The 21,025-nt window shown below is 35.0% G+C and overlaps 1 protein-coding gene across 2 annotated transcripts; it reads right to left on the reverse strand.

Moving 5' to 3' along the window:
* Positions 1 to 641: 641 nt before the first annotated feature.
* LOC113779806 (chaperone protein ClpB4, mitochondrial) lies at positions 642 to 15,598 on the reverse strand. 2 transcript variants are annotated; one of them, XM_027325531.1, is made up of 10 exons: positions 15,155 to 15,598; positions 14,134 to 14,352; positions 13,832 to 14,069; positions 10,566 to 10,761; positions 9,540 to 9,594; positions 8,705 to 8,855; positions 6,345 to 6,653; positions 4,678 to 4,943; positions 3,653 to 4,582; positions 642 to 1,328 (listed from the first exon to the last, which is right to left on the reverse strand). In XM_027325531.1, the coding sequence occupies exons 1-10, from the start codon at positions 15,410 to 15,412 to the stop codon at positions 1,017 to 1,019; spliced, it is 2,934 nt and encodes a 977-aa protein (XP_027181332.1). In that variant the 5' UTR covers positions 15,413 to 15,598; the 3' UTR covers positions 642 to 1,016. The 2 variants fall into 2 exon arrangements, with proteins under 2 accessions (XP_027181332.1, XP_027181333.1); XM_027325532.1 differs by lacking the exon at positions 15,155 to 15,598 and adding an exon at positions 14,657 to 15,037.
* Between the last annotated feature and the right edge of the window lie 5,427 nt (positions 15,599 to 21,025).

Here is a 21,025-nt window from a genome sequence, read left to right on the forward strand (position 1 = left end):
ACCCCTCTGCTTCACTGGGGTAACAGACTTAGATTAAATAAAATCTCGGAAGCATAAAAAAACTAGTTTCATTTTTTTTTTTTTTTTTTTTAGGGGCGGGGGGTGTGAGCGCGTAAAAAATTAATAAAAACAGTGCTAGTAATAAACTAATAATAATGTGGCAGGCAACTGGCAAAGAATCACTGGGGTGAAGTTCAATTCAGCCCTCTAGAATGGACCAAATTATCAATTCAGCCCTCTAGAGTGATTAAGACCCTGTTTAATAAATTAATTTAACACTTAAATTTAATACATTTAGATTTTAACATATTCAAACGCATTTGATAACTAAAAATTGAATATCTGAATTATTTAAGTATCATTGAATTTTCTAAGTAAAAATTGCTCTAAAAAATAAAATAAAATATTATTTACTTAACACTGAATGTGATATATACTCAAATACTTAAAAATTTAATAACTTAATTAATTCAAATTTTAGATTTCAAAATTCAATTTTGCACCCTAAATCTCAATTAAGCTCTCCAACTCAATACTTAATAAAATAGGAGGAGCTCACTCTTCACTAATCATCGAGAAATATATATTCATCCAAAATTATCACAATATCCTCAAGACTTGCCATTGTAAGATGGAGCCAATAAAAACTGCAAACGCACATATTCTTCCCAGATCCCCCAATGTCTGTTTGTTTGTTTGTTTGCGTGCTCAAGAAGAAATAACAACGCCAATGGTTTGTTCATCCAGTTTCTAGATGCTTCCCCATTGATGACAATACTGCTAACTACCTGTAATTTCTCGTAGATATGATCTCAAGCATTAAAAGTACATACCGCCCCATTATACACGCAGAAAAAGAAAAGGAAAAAAAAAAAAAAAGAACAATTACACCAGTCCTGCCTTCCTACAAGAAGCAGCAACTTAATGCACGAACTCACAAGAACCACTTCTATCTCGCGTGATCAACTCCAGTTTTGTTTCAGAAAAGTGCAAGCCTCCTAAATAGAAAGAAAAAGTCAGTCATTTGCAACCATGGCATCTATTGCAGTATTATTTCCCATTTTCGTTATTACTAATCTACTCTGAGGTGGAAGATCTCGAGCCCTCGAGGATGTATCAGCATCGACAATGATTGAGTTCTCCTCCTTTAGATCTCCTCTTAAAATTTCCATAGCAATTTCATTCTCAACCAATTGCTGAATCACCCGCTTCACAGGGCGAGCTCCAAAATTAGGATCGAAACCCAGTGTCGCCAGAAGATTGACTGCTTCCTGAGTGTAATGGAGGTCAATTTTTTTCAGTTTGAGTCTCTCCTTAACACGACTCATCTGCAAAAGCGAAAATCAATGTCTTCAAAATGCTTGGTGTAAAGAGCGCAGGAAACATGATAAAATTTCCTGGTCCAGGAACATTTGACACACTTTTTCAGTCAGTTGTGCGTCTGAAAAGATTATATCAACATAATCAAACGTTACAAGAGTTCATCCTAATTTTACATTATGGAAATTAGCTTAAAGCCTTGACATCAAATTTGATGTCGGGATGTGCAATGTAGTGAATTTAGTTGATAGGACTCGAGAGTTCTGCACCTTAAAAATGATCAACAGATATGAGATTGTATAACATACACGAGTTTTTCCAACTCACATGCTGTATTAAAGATCATAAACAGAATAATAAATCAAGTTATACTTGAAAGGAACTAAAATGATGTGCAATGTATCTCACAAGTCACACGCCATCCGGTAAGTTTAGTCAGAAATTGTGGACTAAATTGACGCCTTTTGAATAGATAAGGGACTAAATTGGCGATATTGAGAGGTTAAGGATACTGCAGTGATACAGGCTTAACAGGAAGGGAATCAAATCATCAAAGTGCCCAAAATGAACCCAAAAAAAAAAAAAAAGGTAATCACTATTCAGTGAACAACTGAAAAAACTGGAAAAAAAGGAACTCTATGCAGAAAATAAAGCATGACCCAATGCTTACAAAGGACAATCAGGTCAAATAGGCCAAATTCTACATCCAGGAAAGGGATATATCTATGCGTTCATATAATTTGGATTGCAGTAGTGTGACCATCAAACCAAATACAGCTGACAAGAAACTTACTGCATTTGTGCAACTATAAAATCCCAAACAGTCATAGTAACATTCAATCTTTCTGAACAGAATTAATTGGTACTAATCTCAGCATTGGTGTCCAGAGTAGACTTCACTTGTTCTTAGCCTGAAGTCAAATATATTCTCATTTTACAACAATAAGTTGCTTTTACTATTTATTTTCCATTACAAACATTAAAAGTTTCAACTCAACCTCAACTTTCAATGGAGGAATGTTGCTAGGACAGACATTAACTGTCAGATGAGGAGTAAACAGTAAATTTTGCTAAGTTATTCTGCCTTTAAAAAATTAACATGGACATCCCCTTTCAAAAAGGCAATGAAGCTCTTTGAGAATTTGTGTGGATAACTAAGCTTTCAATCTAACCAATCCCCAAAAGGATATTTTGTTCCCATATTTCCTCTTCCATGCTAAATTGTTTCAAGAACATAGCAATTTAACTAGGTGTTTTCTCTGATTCTTCATTTACATTGCTCTACCTTTTCTAATCTGGAAAAAAGGGATAAAACTTGTTAACTTCATAGAATTAAAAATTACGTCATGACAACAGTAGTTCTGAGAACACAATGCTAAACAAAAAAAATTGAAAGTACAACCCATCCAATTCTTATAAATCATGCTGATACCATTCACTTTAACTAAAACTAAAATAAATCCAAAGGGCGAGACTTGTTTATGGAAGACACCAAGTGCTGTGACAAGGTAGATTCAGTACTCATGTCATATGATATGCAGCAAAGTGAACTAAGTAGAGAAAGAAAATTATGTTAAAAAACATAGTCCTTTATCATTAGGATCCAGGCATTATCTGAATAATATGTTCATCAAAGGTTGATGCCCTATTGCTAAAAAATCTGTTAAACATCATCTTTTTCAAAACGTTAATAACTATCTATGGTATTAGGGCGATCTCTATTCTAATGCCTATTCTACAAGTTCATAACCTCAAACATGCAACCAACGTTTATAAATTAACAAACCGATCTCAGTGTACCTATACCAAATCTTTAATATCTTCAATAGCAAAAAGCTAATAATTTAAAATCTGGAGAGAAAAATCTATATGGTTCAATATATTTTTTAAGAAGATGGATCAATGACCTTTATTCTTTGCCACCAATTTTTCTCATGTCAATCCCTTTCTTGGTCATCTTTTCCCTTGTGGTTTAACTTTCTTTCTCACAACATAAAAAAATAACAATTATAAAGTATGTAAAAATAGACAAATTATGTGTATCATTGTGTAATAAGTACCAGATTTCCATGACACTAGGTGCTGTAGGAATGGAGATATGCTAAGTTAACAAATAAAAGTATGCCAATTAAATTTGGCTACCTAAACCTCTTATATATAACAGTTTATTTATTTATCTCCCAACACTGATACCAATTAGAGTAATCTGAACCACAACTAGGACGTGCCAAGCAATAACGTCACAAGGTGTAAGTCTTGAGAGAGTCCACAAAAAAATAAAGAGAGAGAGAGAGAGAGACATCAAAACATTTGATGACAAAAGACTCAGTACCTGTAGTTCAACAATTTTGCAGATTTGTTTGGAATCCAGAGGTTGGAAAACAATGTACTCATCAATTCGATTCATAAATTCCGGCCTAAAAGTTTGTCTAGCCAACTCAACCACCTGCTTTTTCATCAGATCATAAACTGCCTCTTTACTGTTCTCTGTGTTTCTAAGAGTTTCAAGGATATAGTGAGAACCAATATTTGATGTCATAATCACAACAGTATTTCTGAAACTAACAGTTTTTCCCTGGGAATCGGTGATTCTTCCATCATCCAACAACTGTAATAGAATGTTAAAAACATCATGATGTGCCTTCTCAATTTCATCAAAAAGCACAACTGAATAAGGCCTACGACGGACCACTTCAGTGAGTTGCCCACCTTCTTCATAACCCACATACCCCGGTGGTGCACCAACCAATCGAGAGACTGCATGTTTCTCCATGTATTCACTCATATCTATCCGCACCAGAGCATTTTCAGCATTGAATAGGTAACCAGCAAGTGCCTTTGCAAGCTCGGTTTTACCAACACCTGTGGGACCCATAAACATGAAGCTTGCAATAGGCCGATTTGGGTCGGACAGGCCAGCCCTTGAGCGCCTGATTGCATCAGCTACAGATTTGACAGCCATATCCTGACCAACTACCCTTTTGTGAAGTTCCTGTTCCAAAGAGACAAGCTTATCCCTCTCAGACTGCTGAAGATTTGATAATGGGATGCCAGTCCATTTGCTAACAATTTCGGTAATATCAAGATCTGTCACTTCTTCCCGGAGCAAAGATTGTTCAGAGTTCCGATAGTCAGCAAGGTTCTTCTCAGCTTCTTCAAGTTGGCGCTGGAGGGACATCAGTGTCCCATATTTGAGTTCAGCAGCACGATTCAGGTCATAATCTCGCTCAGCAGCTTCCATTTCAAGGTTAACTCTGTCAATCTACACAAAAATGGTTGAAGAAAAATTATATAATGAGCAAGTAGAACATAAGATAAACAGTATCACAAAAAAAAAATCTAAACGGACAAATCCACCTCCTCCTTAATTGAGCGTATTCTATTCATAAGAACTTTTTCACGCTCCCACTGTTCATTCAACTCTCTTTGTTTCTGCTTAAGAGATGTCAAATCGTTCTCAATCTTGCTTAACCGTTCTTTAGATAATTTGTCGGTGTCATTTTTGAGAGAGAGTTTCTCCATCTCTAGCTTCATAACAGCCCTATCTATCTCATCCAACTCTGTGGGCTTCGAAGTGATCTCCATTTTCAATTTTGCAGCAGCTTCATCAACTAGGTCAATGGCTGAAAAGGGTAGAAAGAAGGTACATAAACTGGAAGCAATTTATAAAAAATAAGATAGTTGATAGCATGAGGAAAATACTCTACTAGATCCGTCAAGTCATAATGAGTGCACATACGAACAATCTAGACACCCATGAAATAAAGATTGTTCTCCACATCGATTCCAGACAAAAACACTTGTACTTGCTCTTTTGGTTCTTGATGAAATGGACTCATCTCAATCAAATTACAGCAAACGATGACATCAGCCTCCCAAGAGTTGCCACTAGAGTAACTTGAACAATGTGATAAATTAAATAATATGTTTAAGCAGGAGTGGAAAAAAAACAATAATGTTTGTCGGAATTTGACTGATCTGTTAATTTGGCATACTTGGGAATATATGCAGCCAGTTTGAAATAAGATGGATAGAGAAAGGTAGTTGCTACCATTTTATTTTGTACGTTTGCAGCAGCATTCACCATAGTGTACGAAAGGCAACTTGCCTAAAAATCAGACCTCCAAAAGCACATGAGAAAGAAACTAATTGTTGTCCCTTTCCCAAACTTTTTGTGGCAAGCAACCACAATTTTAAGGCTTCCAGTAGCCACCGAAAGATTTCATTCCTATTCCCCATGTAACTCTATGCATCCAAGTACAAGTATTGTACATTTTTGCTCTTTTAACTACTCTGCATTGAGATAACTGACCAAATCCCAAACCACTAATAGTCACTCCAAAAATTTTGACTCAGACAGGACAAAGCACACGAGGCATACTGTTGAATTCTAAGGACAATTACAACCAAAAACCCAATTTTGCTTGATTATGGATAGAAATGAAAAGAAATAACCAACAAATGGATGCTGAGATAACCTTTCTCCTCAAAAACCATTCCCCCAAACATGCACTGCAAGCAGTGACAAAGGAATGTAAAAGCTTCTAAAACTATAAACATTGGACCTCATTTGAAGCAAAAGCATGCAGAATCAAGCTAAACCCTTCTCCATCTCAAGACCTTCTACTGCAGGTTGATAAACATGTCAGTAACGATCGCCCACCCCAAACCAAGAAGCTTTAACAGTTGCTTTTCAAAAGTAAGTGTAAAAGTAGGAAAAACTATTCAAAACTAAGAGAAAAAGTAGGAAAAAAAACCATCTAATGTGGTATGCAGCACTGAAAAGAAGCTAGTACATCGGTTGGAAGTTATTATCTTCTCACAGTTTGTTTTGTGTAGGAGGTGCATCCTTTTGTCCTCTTACGCCTTTAGGAGCATTATTCTTATTGGAATTCTCGTGTTGATTGTTCCTAACATCATACACTCTTGGCCTCATTTCTCACAATCCTCTCACTCATGTAGTAGTCAAATAGGCCCTAGCAGTTTATTCAGCTAAAAACCTGAATAAGACAGATATATCCTACCTTTGTCTGGCAGAAAACGCTCTGTTATATAACGATGTGCCATAACTGCCGCTGACACAAGTGCACTGTCAGAAATCTTGACCCCATGATGCAGCTCATACCGCTCACGCAATCCACGAAGGATGGAGATAGTATCTTCTACAGATGGCTCACCACAAAATACTTGTTGGAACCTACGTTCTAGAGCAGGGTCCTTCTCAATGTACTTCCTGTATTCATTCAATGTGGTTGCTCCAATGCACCTGAGCTCACCACGACCAAGCATTGGCTTTAACAAGTTTCCAGCATCCAAAGCTCCAGCAACAGCCCCTGGATTGAAGGTAAGGAAAATGGTTAAGAACCATGAAGAAAGAGCAATGCCACAAAGCTTATTACAAAGCTAACGACCCCCAAATTCAAGGAAGAAAAGATGGAGGAGAGAACTAAGAAATGGCGCCATAAATATCTATATATGCTTTGAAATTTAGCATACACCCAACACTGATGTAGAAAGGCCTTCTTCTAGTGGGAGTTAAATGGCCTAGATAGATTTTTGGAACAAGCAGGTTGAAGTATCTATTACACGTCGAAACGCGTGCAACTTATAACCTCTGACTCCACTTACATCTGACATCCACCGTAAATTATCAATTGCATGAAATTCACACCGTGAACAAGAGTTTAGAAGATCTTTAAAACACAGGCAGTTAAAATCCTCTCAGGACATGATCACTAGACTATACAACTCAACCTATAGTAGAAGCCAGGAGAATATATTGGAACCCAACTGGTAAAAATAATGAAAATCTCAATTTACAGTCCTTCTAAAGTGTGGTATTTGGAGGAGAGGAAAGAAGTTTTCCATAACAGGCTATTTGGAGAGAAAAAGCTCTGGAAATACTGAAATACAATTCTTCTTGTGGTGTCCAAATAGAAAGAAAAAAGAGATAAAGGTGGAAACAAGAACTAGGACCAAAAAATATTAGAGTTATATGAGAAGAATGTGACAAGTTAGAGGAGTAGAATGACATGGCTCAAGTGTGCTTCATGGCATCAGGGAAAATTTTTTAATAAGACATTAAAAAGGGAAAATGATGATGTTAGCAAGGTTAATGTTGATCTCATATCTGAGAGAAAGGAATTAGAAAAGAAGATAGACGAAAGAAGTTTATGAAAAGACTAAGGAAGAACATATTATGTTAAAGAAAAGAATTGATGACTTAATAATGATCTTGAGTAAGGAAAAACAAAAAAATTTGTGGAAAACAAAAAGGTTGTAAATACTCGAGTTAGAAGAGGTTTTACTGTATATAGAAAGCATGGCTATTGTTTTATTAAGATTCCACTTGTAAACAATCCAATAGTAAAATGTAATTATTGTTGTCAAGTTGGACATGTTTATAAATTTGTCATGTTAAGACAAATGTGCATCAGCTTTTGGGTCATTCCAAGAAGGGTTTTAGATGTATTATATTTTGTTGAAGAGTGTAGGTTAACAGTATCAGAGATGGATAAAGACTTGGGAATGTGCATCAGCTGCGGTTAATCCTGAATGAAAGGAACAAGAGAGCTTTCAAGGCTTAAAAAACCTGCATTGATTTTGAAGCAGAGGATTTTGTTTCATGTTCTCTCTTGGAGTAGGAAGAATATTCCTTGAGATATGGAACCTTCCATTAACTTCAGCTGTAATCATATGGAGGCTGTATATGGGGAATACACTTGCTGTGAATAATACTCTAACCTCTCAAAAGAAAAATTAAAACTTTAGCACTTGAAATTGGAAACATATTGTAGATTAGTGTTGACATAGCTACTGATGCACAAAAACCTACACACCTTTTGTTACCATTTAAGAGTAAAATTGTAGCGACACTCTGTCATGAGTAATATCATCAAGCACTCAGAAGTAATCTAATTGGGCATTATATTCAATACATGTGAATATTTCCAAGAGCAAAATATGGTGAAGTTAATAAGTTATGGAGCCATTATGAGACACCATCATTGCTCACAGGGCACTGTGCATTCTATGCTAAAGATAGTTCTGAAAGAAACAATAAAGCACAAATAGGAATCTTAAAATGCATGTGCCTTCACTGGATAAAGTTCTATAGAGATTACTAAGACATGATGGCAGCTTATAGGAAAATCGCTAGGTACGTTCAGGTGAATGAGCCGATTGTCTCTAGACTTGCATACAAGTAAGATAATTTGGTAGATCAGAGATTCAGTAATTGACATTAAAACAGCTCATGGGCTACAACAGATTTTTTATTTTTTTCGTTAAAGGAAGTTTCAGCTGTGAAAATTAATGTTAAATACAAAATCGACAGAAGAAATATCTAGACAATTGACTTTGCAAATCCGAAACCCACACCAACCTGCACCAACTACAGTATGTATCTCATCAATAAATAATATTATCTGCCCATTTGAGGCAGTGACTTCCTTCAGAACAGCTTTAAGCCTTTCTTCAAAATCTCCTCTGAATTTAGCACCAGCAAGCAATGAACCCATATCCAAGGAGATCAACTGAAAGGGTAAAAGAATACACAAGATGCAAATTGCTTCACTAAAACTAGTTCCAAGAAATAATATCACAGTAAATACTCAAAAAGATAAAAGTAATCAGTTATGAGAAATCAATCATCTGGTATAATGTAACTAAAGACACAGATATAACAGCACACAAGCTCCATGTCTAAAAACAATAACCTCACTTTAACTAATTCCTACAACATATCACCTAGATTTGCAAGCTTCTGTAAACATATGACTAAAAAGATTAATTTTCATCCAAACTCCTATAACTTTATTAGATCCTTACTTCAGGATTTAAAACATGTGGCTTGCCATAAATCTCAGAAAGAACACATCACAGAATTACTACAATGTTATAGCAATAATTGGACTCAAATGTAAACCTGATCACACCTTACAGCTGATATGTTCCAATCACAACTGCAGAGTCCGCAAATAAATTTCACAGAACAGCATTTCCATAATTGCTAGTATTTTACTTATACACTTGCATCCTAAACGTGCTACATAAAAAAATCAATCAAACTACTCCCAAATTCATCAAAAATTTAAGAACTCAAGATAATAACAAGCAGATATTCTTAGCACAACCAAATTATGTTTTCTTTTCTGACTTCATGATTGATTGCACATCAACACTTGAAAAATGAAAAAACTGAAAAACAAGATAATAACCTTGCGATCCAATAAAGGTTCTGGAACATCACCGCGCACAATTCTTTGAGCTAACCTGTAGCAAAAATAATTAAATCACCTTAACGTCAGACTTAAGCGCTACAATGCAATGAAAGCAAAGAATGAAACAGTGCTTTCGGTAGAGCTGCAGATTTAAAGCTTGATATAACTTTTGCATTAGGTTGAAAACTTTCTTTGAGCCTGGGCATCAGCATATGTTCCCATATATTCTAGCTTCTATAATAAAAAAGGGGACAGGTTTGACCCAAACTCTTCTGGACTCTAATATGAAGTTGTCTCTTTGATAAACATGATGTTATGAAAAGATAACACAATATAGCCTCAGATCTAAAATGATTGAGACATTGTAAAATCAGCAATCAATTCACAAGCTAAAAAGGGAAATCTGAACTTGGATTCTACGAATGACAGCAAAATTCTCTGATAAAAGCTAGCTCAACAAATGTGATAAAACGAGCATCAGTAAAGAAACAAAAAAAGACAATAACAACAATGCTCAAGTAAATTAAAGCCTCTAAGAGTAATTTCAACTCGTTTCAACGCACTGTCACTCTACTTTGTTCTGTCAATGGTTGTCTTTGCACCATGGTACGTTTTGAAAAGAAAGAAGGTTAGAAGGATAATTGAAATTGTTTGCCACATGATTACCCTTTGAAGAGATATTCAGACACTTCACGTGCAAGGTTAGACATTTAGGCCCTGCATTTGGAACATACACCACTTTTCACACTCTTTTTAGTCCTCAGACAAAGTAATCCAAGACTAAATGTAGTTGAATTCATGGGACTTGTACATGAACTCAACATGCATCACTACATATAATATAACTATATATAGTTTAGTTCTCAACATGCACCACTAAATAATAGATGACAACAACTACCGGGTATGAGAAATGCCACGCTAAATAAATCAAAAAAAATGCAGGTGCCATTCACTATCAAAAGAAAGAATGATTTACTAAGTTTATGTAAACAAAAAGCATCGAGATTTTAGAGGTCATACCCTTCAGCAATTGCAGTTTTCCCCACCCCAGGTTCACCAATAATAACAGGGTTGTTTTTGGTTCGGCGACATAATATCTGCACACATCTTCGAATTTCATCATCACGACCAATAACTGGGTCAAGTTTACCCCGTCTAGCAAGTTCTGTTAAATCATTGCCATATTTCTCAAGTGCTTCATATTTTCCTTCTGGATCTACACAAAATTAGCCCACACAGATGAGCAGGTAGTACACGACACGCAAAATTATTTTCTAACAATGATTGTAAAACAATCTTTGGTAATTAGATCTTGCTAAATTATTTTCTGCAGCAGTTAATCTCAAACAAAATCTACCTTTGTGCAAAATTAACTTTATCAGTTTGCATTTGATTATTGACAACAGATATTTTGGGAGGAAAACATCTAGTCACCGTATTATGAGTGACCAACTAATATTTATAGGAGTACAAACCTAACAAACTATTTACAAGAATACCCTTACTAATTTATTATCTACAAGAATACTTATATTCTCTTAACACTCCCCCTCAAGTTAGAGCATATATATCATAAGCACCCAACTTGTTACAAATGTATTTCACCCTAGAACCCCCTAAACTCTTGGTAAACACATCAGCCAATTGATCTACAGACGGTACATGAGATGTCTTGATGACTCCGTCAAGCAATTTCTCTCGAATGAAATGACAATCAACTTCAATATGTTTTGTCCTTTCATGAAACACTGGATTAGATGCAATATGAACAGCTGCCTGATTATCACACACTAAATTCATAGGCTGTTTATGCTCAAATCCAATTTCAAGTAACAGGCTCTTCAACCAAACCAACTCACACACAGTGTGAGCCATAGCGCGGTATTCAGATTCTGCACTTAATCTGGAGACAACTGTTTGCTTCTTACTCTTCCACGACACTAAATTACCACCAACAAATACACAATATCCTGTGGTCGATCTTCGATCTGAGGCAGAACCAGCCCAATCTGCATCACTATATCCTTCAATATCAGTGTGTCCATGATTTTGATACAGCAATCCTTTTTCAGGTGCACTCTTAAGATACCTGAGAATCCGTATAACAGCATCCCAATGACTAGTACGAGAGGTATCAAGAAATTGACTCACAACACTCACTGAAAACGAAATGTCAGGTCTCGTTACAGTGAGAAAATTTAATTTACCCACAAGTCTTCGATATTGCCTAGGATCATCTAGTAATGTACCTTGATCTCCTACTAATTTCACATTAGGATCCATAGGAGTATCCACAGGTCGGCAACCTAACATCCCAACTTCACTCAGCATATCGAGTACATATTTTCTTTGACATAAATAAATCCCATATTTAGACCGAGCTATCTCAATACCCAGAAAATACTGTAGATGACCTAAATCCTTTGTCTGGAAGTTTGCCTGCAAATTGGATTTAAATTTCTGAATCCCCACAACATCATCACCTGTAATCACAATATCATCCACATAAACAACTAATAAAATTTTACCAGCATTAGAATGCCGATAAAATACAGAATGATCTACTCCACATCTTGTCAAACCGAATTCCATGACAACACTACTAAACCTGCCAAACCAAGCCCTCGGAGACTGTTTCAATCCATATAAGGATTTTTTCAAACGACAAATCAACCGCGAATTCTCCCCCTGAACAACAAATCCAGGAGGTTGTTCCATATATACCTCTTCTTCCAAATCTCCATGCAGAAATGCATTTTTCACATCCAACTGATGCAATGGCAAATTGTAAGTTGCTGCCAAAGAGATAAGAAGACAAACCGAGGTAATCTTTGCAACAGGAGAAAATGTTTCTAAGTAGTCTACTCCATACACCTGAGTAAATCCTCTAGCTACCAGACGAGCCTTCAATCTATCAATAGAACCATTAGGCTGCACTTTTATAGTGTACACCCATTTACAACCAACAACAAGCTTACCTGAAGGACGAGGGACAAGATCCCAAGTACCATTTTATTCCAAAGCAGACATCTCTTCTTGCATAGCTAATCTCCAACCAGGATTCACAATTGAGGGGGAAATTGTTGGGATATCAAGTGTGAATCAATATCCCACATCGGAAAGAGATGAGTAGAATGAGGAACATATAAGTGGGAATGATCCATAGACCCAAGGCCTTAAGGTTTTGGATTGGATGTGGTGTCAAGCCCATGGTTGTGGTTCCCATTCTAGCTCATGGTTAAATTTTCCCCGAGTTTGGCTCTCTCAGAGCCCAACAAGTGGTATCAGAGCCTAGTTGCGAGACTGGGCAATAGAGCAAAATTCGTGGTTGGATCCTATTTAACTATTGAGATCAAGTGGATTGGTAGCTGTTACTAATTGAACAATTTAATGAGTGGTACTAGCCAATTTATAGTGTGACTAGATGTTTAACCCTAACCCTAGGACTTTTGCTCTGATACCATGACAACAGGTATTTTGGGAGGAAAACATCTAGTCACCGTATTATGAGTGACCAACTAGTATTTATAGGAGTACAAACCTAACAAACTATTTACAAGAATACCCTTACTAATTTATTATCTACAATAATACTTATATTCTCTTAACAATTATCTACAATGCATGCATAAAACACTGAACATTCTTCTGGGATATGTATAAACCTCTTAACCAATTTCTATTGTTTCATTTCCTACTTGTAATCTCATACATAATTTAGATTAAATTTTACATGCACCCATCATAACATCCTTATTCATGCTAACTCTTATTGCAAACATAATCTCTCCCAACCGCCAGATTTTATACCACACAACAAGGCTATCTTTTCAACAATACAGTGCTATGATTTGATGCTATGCATATCCAATGGTAAACAAAGTTTTACAGCACTTCCCCTTTCACTTCATACCCCTCTATACTTGTTGCGCTAGTATCAGGAAGGTTCTTGAGAGATTATTCCCTGCGCCTATTTTATCCCAGTCTATACACAAAACCCCAGATTAGCCCAGGTTGTAAGTGTTTCCAGAAATGAGTCCAGCTCAGATCAAAATCAAAGTTGAAATTGCTTGTATCAAGAGTTTAATGGGAATCAAAGGAAGGTAAAATTAGCATCCTCAACAGCTAATGAAACTAAAAGCTCATGAGGGAAGTAGCAGTTTCTTAAAACATAAATGAAGTAACTTTTGTTATCACAATATAGCTTGCATAAACAAGTTAATCAACTTACTTGAAACTTTGATATCAAGTTAATATGCATCAACTGGAATTACTTTAGTACATACTCTGGTCAGTTACTCTCTGACTTCCACGAACAGCAGTAACAGCATCCCTCAAAGCTTTCTCAGTAAGCTGCAGATTCCTAAATAACAGCTGACCAAACCTGTTATCGGAAGTGAATGATAATAGAAGATGCTCCACAGACACAAAAGAGTCCCCCATATCTTTCTTATGCTTTTGTGCAGCATCCAAGAGAGAACTGAGACTGGAGCCCAGTATCGGACCACTGGTATCACCTGTTACCTACCAATAACATACACTTATGGCCAGGCGGTTAAAGGAAGGACATCAAGAGCGGGAGGCATACCTTAGGCTGTTGAGATATAAACTCCTCTGTAGCTTGTAGAACTGATGTATTGTCTAGCCCTGCCTTGGTGAATATCCTCCTAGCTAACCCATCCTTCTGCTCTAGTAGTGCTTTCATTAGATGCTCAGTCTCCACCACCTGCTGTTTGTTGGCTCGTGCTGCATCAACAGCACCAACTACTCCATCCCATGCCATCTCAGTGAACTCTGAATTATTTATCTGTCAAATAAGAACAAATCTATAATAGCTAGAAACAAGCATGAGACGAAAAACTTGCAAATAAATATCAAAGTGCAACACGAATTTTCTCCAACAGCGGAACACTCCACAAAAGAAATAACAGGAAAACTAAGTGTGACAATTTGTGATTAGCTAAGAAGAAGCAAGGAGTTTCTGCAAGTCCCACTAATAGCAGGTGGAAGAAATATTACAAGCAAAGGAGCCATGACTACAACATTCAACTTAAAGAGAAGGCCTCTTTCATCAATAATTCCTCTTTGCCATTTTCCCCCCATTATCTTACCACAAGTCTCGAAGACAGAATAGTGGATTACTGACATCTATGATTCCTTCAACAGAGCTACTCCAGCATCTATAAATCTTTCCGTGCTGTTGTTCCGATATACAGTAATTTAATTAATATGCACCAGACGAGAATCACAGTGTTTTAGATGCATAACACATGATCGAATCTAAAACCATATATGGAATTTCGCGAGCTTCAAGGACGTCAATTTTCGGCTAAATACGGTGCTGCACTGCCTGAATGAGTGAAAAAACAGAACAACAAATCAACAATGTTGCACTAGACGAAAGGTCGGCACTGCACGAGAGAGTGAGAAAACAAAACAACAATTTTGCAGTAAACAAAAGGAGTACAATTTAAATATCCATCCGACTCCTACCCACAAAATGTGGAAAAGTACTCTTTACAACAATGTGTCAAGATACGCACGAACAAACTTCTCCTTTCTCTTGTTTAGACAAAACCCAAAAAAAAAAAGAAAGAAAAGGTGATGACCTGGCCGGAGCTGGAGCTGGAGCTGGAGACAGTGGAGTAAGAGCGAGCGAACACTTTGCTCAAACCGACGTCGTTGAAGCATGATGGTGTTGGAATCTCCACACCGCCAAATTCATTGACTGAGCGAGGAGGGAAACTGCTACCTGAGGAAGAAGAGAGTATTTGGGCAGCGCGACAAATTGACGGTGGCCGAAAGTTAGAGCGAGAGACCCTAAGGGCGGCCGAGAGCGCTATTCTACTGAGCCTCGACGTCGACATTAATTCGTCAAAACCGGAGCCCCAAATTAGAGCTCAATCTTATAACTTCGGACCAGTTTTGCAGCACTAAATTAAAGACGAAAAAAAGAGCTCGTCGTTGAAATTGATTTTTGTTTGCTTTTACGTCCCAAGTTGGAACACTGGAGAAGCTTGAGGAAGAGGCAAAAGCCCCAGCCGCGCTGAGAAGGCTGTAGAAGGCTAAGACGAAAACATCGAAAAAGTTCTTTTTTTTTTCTTTTAAGAAAAAACTGTAACTTCATTTTGGCCCTCCAACTGAATTTTCTAGCCAGCCCATGATACTGAAAAGCCTCCAACTTTTCACCCTTCAATTCCGATCCATGCGCAATTTAACATCTAAATCATTCCAAAAAAAAAACTCCAAGTAATTGCACAAAAAGTTCCAAGCCATTTTAGTAATTTCAGCAACTATTTATTATTCTTTCGATAGTTGTCAACCTCCCCAAAACCTACGAAATTGATATATAGAGAATTTGCTTATATATCCTCATATTATATAAGAATAAGTTAGTCTACTAAATTGATATCTAAAGAATTTGCTTATATATCCTTATATGTTATATAATAATGAGTTACTGTCAAAAGTTATGTTTGAATTTCAATCATAAGTATAATAAGTAATAATTGGATTTGGAAATGTAAAAATATTTGCAATGCAATTTGAGTATTGGGTACGAGTTATTATAGGTTAGTTTTGTTGTAATTATTTAGATGACCTTTTAGATATTTAAGACTAGGGTAAGTTTGGTACGTGATAATATTCGATGTTATGTTGAGCATTAAATATAATTGAATTGAGCTTGTATTTCCATAAAATTACGTAAAGCCAGGCCTGTTAATCTCCCAAAGCCATTTTTCATGGGTTATCGAATTAATTGGATGTAATAGATTGTCTAACATAACTGGAATTAGCCGGATACTTGCTAATTGATACCTAAGTTGAAGGATTTGGGGAAATTTTGTGCGGCTGAGATTACACCATGTAACTCGATTTCCGCGCCAAGTGTGGGACCCACCACTATCTGTTGTGAAAATACATCCTGTGAAACAAAAGTTACACGATGTACAAAGAAAGTTACATGGTATTGATAATGACCAAAATTGGCAGGGACGGTTGCAGCTCGAGTCCCTAAGTTGATTAATTTGATTTTGGTTTTGTATGTTTGACTTGGATGGTGTGATATGCTCACTGAGTAGTACTTGTTTGATGTTATGTTTGCAGACAATGGAGGCTTGTGTTATTTAATGCTGCCCGGGCCTTTTCTTGAAGTTTGGTTGTCGTTGAATGATCACTAACTCAGCAGCTTGTCGGAATTCTGGTTGTCCAACTTTAAGGAGCTTCATATGCAACCTGTTTATGAAGAGAAATGCTCGTGTACCATGCCACCTTACATGCGTTTGAGTAATTCATCACTTTCGTGAACTCTACTCGACCATATGCCACTTAATCTCAGTGTTACATTTGCGGCAGACAATCTAATGTGGCGTTTGGTAAAAGGGTTTTGGAATGAAAAATTAGAATAAACCCCGTAATTATTGTTTGAATTATTATTACCGGAATCGGGATTTTGGAATCATACCTAAAAATTTACAATTCCTCAATTCCCTAGTAAAACCCAAATCTGATTCCCATTTAGAAATGGGACCCGTCCAGCCATCCATTAAAAAAATTAATATATAATTATATACAAATATATATAATTATGTATATAATATATATTATAATTATAATATTTTATTATAATTATATATTTTATTATAATATTAGTATAATTATATAATATATTTATAATTATTATATAGACATATATATTATATTATATAATTATATATTATAATTATTTAATTAAATGTAATTATATTTATATAATATATATTATAAATTTATAAATATTATATAATAATATATTTATATTATTATATATATATTTATAAATGTATATTTTATGTGCATATAATTATAATATATACGTGTATATAATAATAATATATTATATAATTATATTTATATTTATTATTTCAAATATAATAATTATATTTAATATATAATATACATTATATTTATATAAAATATTAGTATAATTAATATTTATATATTATATATTTATAATTATATATTTATATTATAACATTTGTATAATTATATTTAATTATATATATAATATTTAATTTAATTAGTTACAAACTTATAGTAATAATGATATTATTAGTTATATGTATTATATAATGTATATTAATCTATGTAATATAATTAATATTATCAATTATACTAATAATTATACATGTTTACTAATAGAAATTATTAATTAGTTATACTAAATTTACTAATACATTTATACTAATATATTTAATTAGTGAAAATTTCTTATATTCAATTTACAAAGAGCCAACGAACCAAACATAAACTATAGTAATGATATACATTCCTGGCACTGAACCAAACAAATGTATTGGAATGATTGATTTCATTCAAAATTCAGGATGAATGATTCCGAATCCGATTCCAACGTGCGAACCAAACGCCACCTAACCCTACCATTTCTTGACACTGAATGCTACCTTAAGATTACACTACTGGTTTTATCTTTTGTAAATATTACTAGTTTCTATTGTAACAAGTTTTGATCGTCTCGTTTTTCTTTTTCGTCTGTCCTATATTATAGTCTATTTTTCAATTGAAAAATGTAGTTATCTTTTAATTTCTCTAAAATACTCTTATTCAATGTAGGATGTTATTAATATAAACTACTTTATTTAATATAGATTATTATTGAATATAACATACCCCATTTAATGTAAAATGATGATTTGATTCTTTCTTGACCATCAATTCAAATTTTTATGGATAATTAATATACAATTGTACTCTATTTAATGTAAGGGTATTTTAGAAAAATAGTAATCTAAATTTATTTTTTCAACAAAATTAACTACTTTTTTCGTAAACTGTGTGAAAAAACTAGAACTATCAAAATGGAACATAGATAGTATCAAAAAATTAATAGTTGCTTACCAGGAAAATAATGAAGTAGAGAAGAGTTTGAATAGTGATATTACCGCCAGTTAAAACTAAACACACATAACCAGAGTGACGATAAATAGAGAAAGAAAAACACAAAAGCAGAAGTCAAAAGTAGATCAGGAAATTTTACATAAAGTATATAATGCGATACAATACATCTAAATGCACCAAGTAAAAACAAAACAAATGAAGAACAAAACTGCAAATTTATTAACAAAAACTAATCATGGAGTTGAGCAATTAACTTACTTAATAGCTAATACACCAATATAGTCACTAACATATTACGTGTTAGCATATCAAACCTAAAATATGAAAAAAAAAATGTATTACTATACGTTACAAGATATATAATCTGAAGAATTAATTTATGACTTTTTTTTTCAGCAATACTATCCAAATATGTCACAAAATGATTGCTGAGGAATCAATTATACTTGCTATTACTAAAATTTGGTCTTGTGCAAGGGGTCATGGTTGGTGGACTATCAAAACACATTAGTAACTTTTCTTTGAATGGTTGAGACTGAAAAAAATTATATCAACATATAACAAACAAACTTTGAAACTTTTATCCTCATGCATATTTGAAAATTTATAAATAAGTGCTTGTTAGTGATTGATTGTTCAACAGTGATTGAGGTAATAGGAGTTAATACCACAGTGGGCATGCAAAGTTTTAAAAATACATCACTATAATGTTTACAGCCCCGTTTGGAACCTGAATTTTTTGGAAGTTTGTCTAAAATTTACTGTAGTGCATTGTAGAAGTTTTTGGAAAAATTTTTTAAGATGAAAACTTTTTTTTCCTTTTCTTTTTTTTCTTTTTCTTCCTTCCCCCTCCCCCTTCCCCGTTACCTCTGTCTAGGGCTGCAAACGAGTCGAATCGAGTCGAGTTTTGGCCTAATCGAGCCGATTCTTGACATAATTTTAGTGAACTCGAGCTCGACTTGATTCGAGCGAGCTCGGGCTCGAAAAAAATAAAAAATAATTATTTTTATTTTTTAAAAAATAAATAAAATAATATTTTTTTCTTAATAAATAATAAAATATTAAGGATATATATGTAATTTTACCATTAAAAAAAATAAAAAATATATATATGCTTAAAATAAAAAAACTAAAATATATATACTTAAAATAAAAAAATAAAAAAATATATATACTTAAAATTTTTTTTTTTAAAAAAAATATATATATATATACTCGAACTCGCGAGCCGGTTCGCGAGCTAACAAGCTTAATATCTTGAGCTCGATTTTGACTCGAGCCAGCTCGAGGTCGACTCGCGAGCGGTTCGATTCGTTTGCAACCCTACCTCTGCCTTCCCAGCAGCCATGGTCCTACCAATTTTTTTTCTTTCTTTTTCTCTTTATTTCTTTCATTTTTCTTTTCTTTCCTTTCTTCTTCTCTTCTTCTTCCTTCCCCCTCTCTCTTCCCTCCCCCGCCACCTCTGCCTCATTGAAGAACCAGCAGCTTGCACGCCCAAATTTTTTTTTTTCTTTCCCCTTTCTCTCCTCTCTGCTCCCCTCTCCCCCTCTACTCCCCTTCACCCTCCCCCTCTCCCTCCCGAACCAGAGAACCGGTAGCGAAGTTTTTAAAATTTTTTTTTTTTTTGCTTTTTCTCTCCCCCTCTTCTCCATCTCCCTCTCCCCTTTTGCCCAATCTAGTCGCGCGACCAGATCGCAGTTAGGGGAAGGGGGAGGGTGGCCAGGGATGGAAGGGGGAGAAGAGGGGGAGAGGGGAGGAAAGGAGAGAGGGAGAAAGGAAGGGAAAAAAAAAAGGGAACGCCGGCGCCGGAATAGGTGGCCGGCACTGGTAGTGGTGGCAGAGGTAGTGGCCGGCGATGAAGGTGTGGTGGATCGGGGTGGGGGAGAAAGAAGAAGAAAAGAGGAAGTTTTTTGTGTATTAGATATTTTGAAGTGTGTAGGTTAAAAAATTTGTTAAGTTTTTTTGGGTTCCTGTACCTAAAGTTGTTAAAAAACTAGTAGCTAAAAAAGGGAAAATCGTCCAAAACGTCCCTCACATTTTGTAAAATAACTTTTTCCATCCCTCGCTTTTAAAAGTGTAATTTTATATCCCTTACATATTCACATCGGTCAAATTTAGTCCCTAACTAGGTTTCCGATCATTTTTTGGCCGGAATCCATCATGTGCAAGGCACATGATCATTTTTTAAGGTAAATTTGTCAAATTATATTTTAAATAATCTGATCTATAGTCCTCCACATTTTATAAAATAAATTTTTTAGTCCCTCACATTTTATAAAATGATTTTTTTCATCCCTCACATTTCGCAAAATGAATTTCTCCATCCCTCACTTTTCAAAAAATGAATTTTTCATTTCTCACTAATTATATGTGTGAATACATTTATTTAAAACACATTTAGATTAACAGTCAAATGTATGTGGTTATAAATAGACAAGCATGACTCTCACTGATGGGAAATTGTCATGTGATTCTTTTTTTTTGTTTTAAGTTTTATTTTTCCTAATGTGTTTAGATTTCTTCTCCTTCCTTTACATTCCTATTACGATGCACAAATTGTGTTAATGATGTGCTAGATAAAA

This window comes from Coffea eugenioides, chromosome 8 (assembly GCF_003713205.1).
Source record: "Coffea eugenioides isolate CCC68of chromosome 8, Ceug_1.0, whole genome shotgun sequence".
NCBI classification, from domain to species: Eukaryota; Viridiplantae; Streptophyta; class Magnoliopsida; order Gentianales; family Rubiaceae; genus Coffea; species Coffea eugenioides.